This window comes from Montipora foliosa, chromosome 6 (genome assembly GCF_036669935.1).
Source record: "Montipora foliosa isolate CH-2021 chromosome 6, ASM3666993v2, whole genome shotgun sequence".
Classification (NCBI taxonomy): domain Eukaryota; kingdom Metazoa; phylum Cnidaria; class Anthozoa; order Scleractinia; family Acroporidae; genus Montipora; species Montipora foliosa.
In genome coordinates this window covers 67,916,188-67,918,687 of record NC_090874.1, presented here as the reverse complement: position 1 = coordinate 67,918,687, position 2,500 = coordinate 67,916,188, and the positions used below count along the sequence as shown (strand labels likewise).

At 38.8% G+C, this 2,500-nt stretch overlaps 1 protein-coding gene across 5 annotated transcripts in view; it reads right to left on the bottom strand.

Moving 5' to 3' along the window:
• The window catches only part of LOC138008247 (glycine amidinotransferase, mitochondrial-like), a 41,009-nt gene that overhangs the window by 1,763 nt on the left and 36,746 nt on the right, over nt 1–2,500 (bottom strand). For all 5 annotated transcript variants that reach the window (XM_068855513.1, XM_068855517.1, XM_068855514.1 and 2 more), the window contains 2 exons: nt 2,161–2,382; nt 1,904–2,041 (listed from right to left, as the gene is read on the bottom strand). In XM_068855513.1, the coding sequence (XP_068711614.1) occupies nt 1,904–2,041; nt 2,161–2,382 (360 nt within the window). The remainder of the gene's footprint in view (nt 1–1,903; nt 2,042–2,160; nt 2,383–2,500) is intronic.

Genomic DNA, 2,500 nt, shown 5'->3' with positions numbered 1-2,500 from the left:
TTTTCAACACTAGAACAGAAATTTCGTATCTCTGCGCGGCAATGTAATATCCCCTATTTATTTAATATATTTCAGCCAGGGCATTTCACTTCTGTTGTATGAACCGTATTTTCCCGAACAAGCTCTGTCCTGGAAAAAGTGCCACACTTCAGAATAGCCGATCTGTAGAATAAGCTCAGTACAATATTGGCCCTTGCTAAACAGTGAATCTTATAGAGAATGTGTAAAACACTTTAACAGGGTGGATTATACCAGTGTCAACAATTCAACGGGATGTCTTATTAGAAGCTTCGGCAAGGATAGAGCTTAACAAGGAGCAATGGTTGTTTCGACGTAATAGGTTACCATGGCAACGATAATATCTCAAAAACGGACTCGGCGAGCCCAATTTCTTATTGATGAAAAGTGATTAACAGGCTCAGATAAAACTATCTGCAAACTAAGTTGAAAAATTCTCTGGAGCAGAATCATAGCCAAAATGTCTAGAATCTCCGCTCCAGAGAATTTTTTAACTTTGCAGAAAGTTTATCTTAGCCTAATTGCTTTTCAACAATTAAAAGTGGGGGTCACCGAGTTTTCGAGATATATATAAGCATTTAAAGGCGAACTATAAGGTGAAAGTAGATGGCTTTTTTGTTATCATGGTAAACTTTTATGTCACTACAACATTGCCTTTAATTGCAATAGTTGTGTACATGGAGTCCTTTTTATATATACTTCAGTTTCTTGCAAGTGTTAAAACTAGTTTGAGCCTCCTTTGTTGATTTTAATATGCTGCACTGGTAGCCTAAAGCCTGAGGATTTTTCAAGTTTGTTAGTTAGCAGTTGAAAGTAGCGCACTGCTTCGGTAACGTAGGGGTCATTGGTTTAGATACATAATTTTTAAGGCTTTAAACTGCCACTATTACCAAAAACTTAATTCTTATTTTTCTTTGGATTTCAAAACTATGTTAACTAAACACTAAGCGACCAAAGTTTTAAGACGATTTAAAAAAGACACCTGTTTATTTCAACTGGAATTTTCCTATTTAATGGTCCGCCATTACTAACTTAAGTTCTTGACTGAGAGAGCTGGACCGAGGAGAAATGACGTAAAAAACTTAATATTTTAAGAATGCAATGCGTGTGTACGCCGCAGAATTAATATGCAGCACTGGATTTTTGGGCTTTCAGACTTTAAAACTCGCGTTTTGCATACATAATAAGCTGCATTCACACTCTGAAATTTTAAGCTAGTTAGCGTCTGACGTCACTTTTCCCTGAATCCAACCCTCTGATCGAGGTCCAATCGGTGAGTTTTGAATGTGAGTAATGGCGGACCGTTAAATCCAAAACTTATACTCAAAGTAAACGGCCTTTGGATCAAAATCAAAGCTCAAAATTTTACCAATCTGGTGTTAAGCAATCACACTTTCAATTTCTGAAGAAGAAAAGCGAGTGATTTTGTCCCGGGGGGCAATTCCATATAAAAACGGGAGGGATATTTTAAATTAAACCCCTAAAGGAAACCAATCTGGGCGTGGCCCAGGCTTTTTTGACCCTACAGGCTATATGAATAAGTCAAGTAAATAAAAAGAGTTAAAAATATACGGCTACATATGATGGCGTTTTCCCAGAACACCCTAAGTGAGACCAAAATCCAAAATTTACACCCCTAAGCGAGACGACGAGCATCCCTCCCCTTTTTATATGGGAGTCCCCCCCGAGGATTTTTTTAATATCACAGGGGCACTTTAAATTCACCGCTGATTAAGTAGCGCTCATACCTGCGATGTTCGTTTCAAGATTTCACAGTTCCTTCAATTGCTTACAAAGAAACAACGAAACGCTTTCCACTGGTCTCAATTCAAGGCCCATTATTGTGGAAATCAGCCAAAAATTATCACTTTTTTTTCGTAAATACCTGACTCCTTTGTACGAATATATCTTGTCCAGCTCGAATAAAGTCAGCGGCATCAAAACATGGCTCAAACTCTGCGGTCACAAACCTTCCTTGCGCAGCAAGTTTATGGCGATCTTCAACTGTACGCATTGGATAGACCTGGATTGAAAAAAGAACTTCATTGGCCCTCGCAACTAACTCTAACTGAATACTGACAATAATTTCTCCTCCTTTCTTTCAGACTAACTCAAGGAGCTTTCCAGTAGCTAGGTTTCTACCTGATCATAAAGGTCATCACTCATGAGGGGCTTTGGCGCAGTTGTCCATTTGGCACCTTGTTTGAAGTACTCCTTGATGAGAGACCTATAAGCGCGATATTCAAAGAAACGAGACCGCCATGCCATGGGTGCTTCGATGATTTCATCTCCAACTACAAGCAGGAGGTCACGTGGCATAGCTGCGTACATCCCAGAGGACTGGAAATCCGGGGTTTTATAAACCTGGAATTAAACAAGGAAATCAATGTCACGCCTAGTATGACTTTCTGAAAAAATATCATGATAATTTGCATTCCCGAACCAAATTAAATGCAAATGAAAAACCAATTTAAAGTACTTC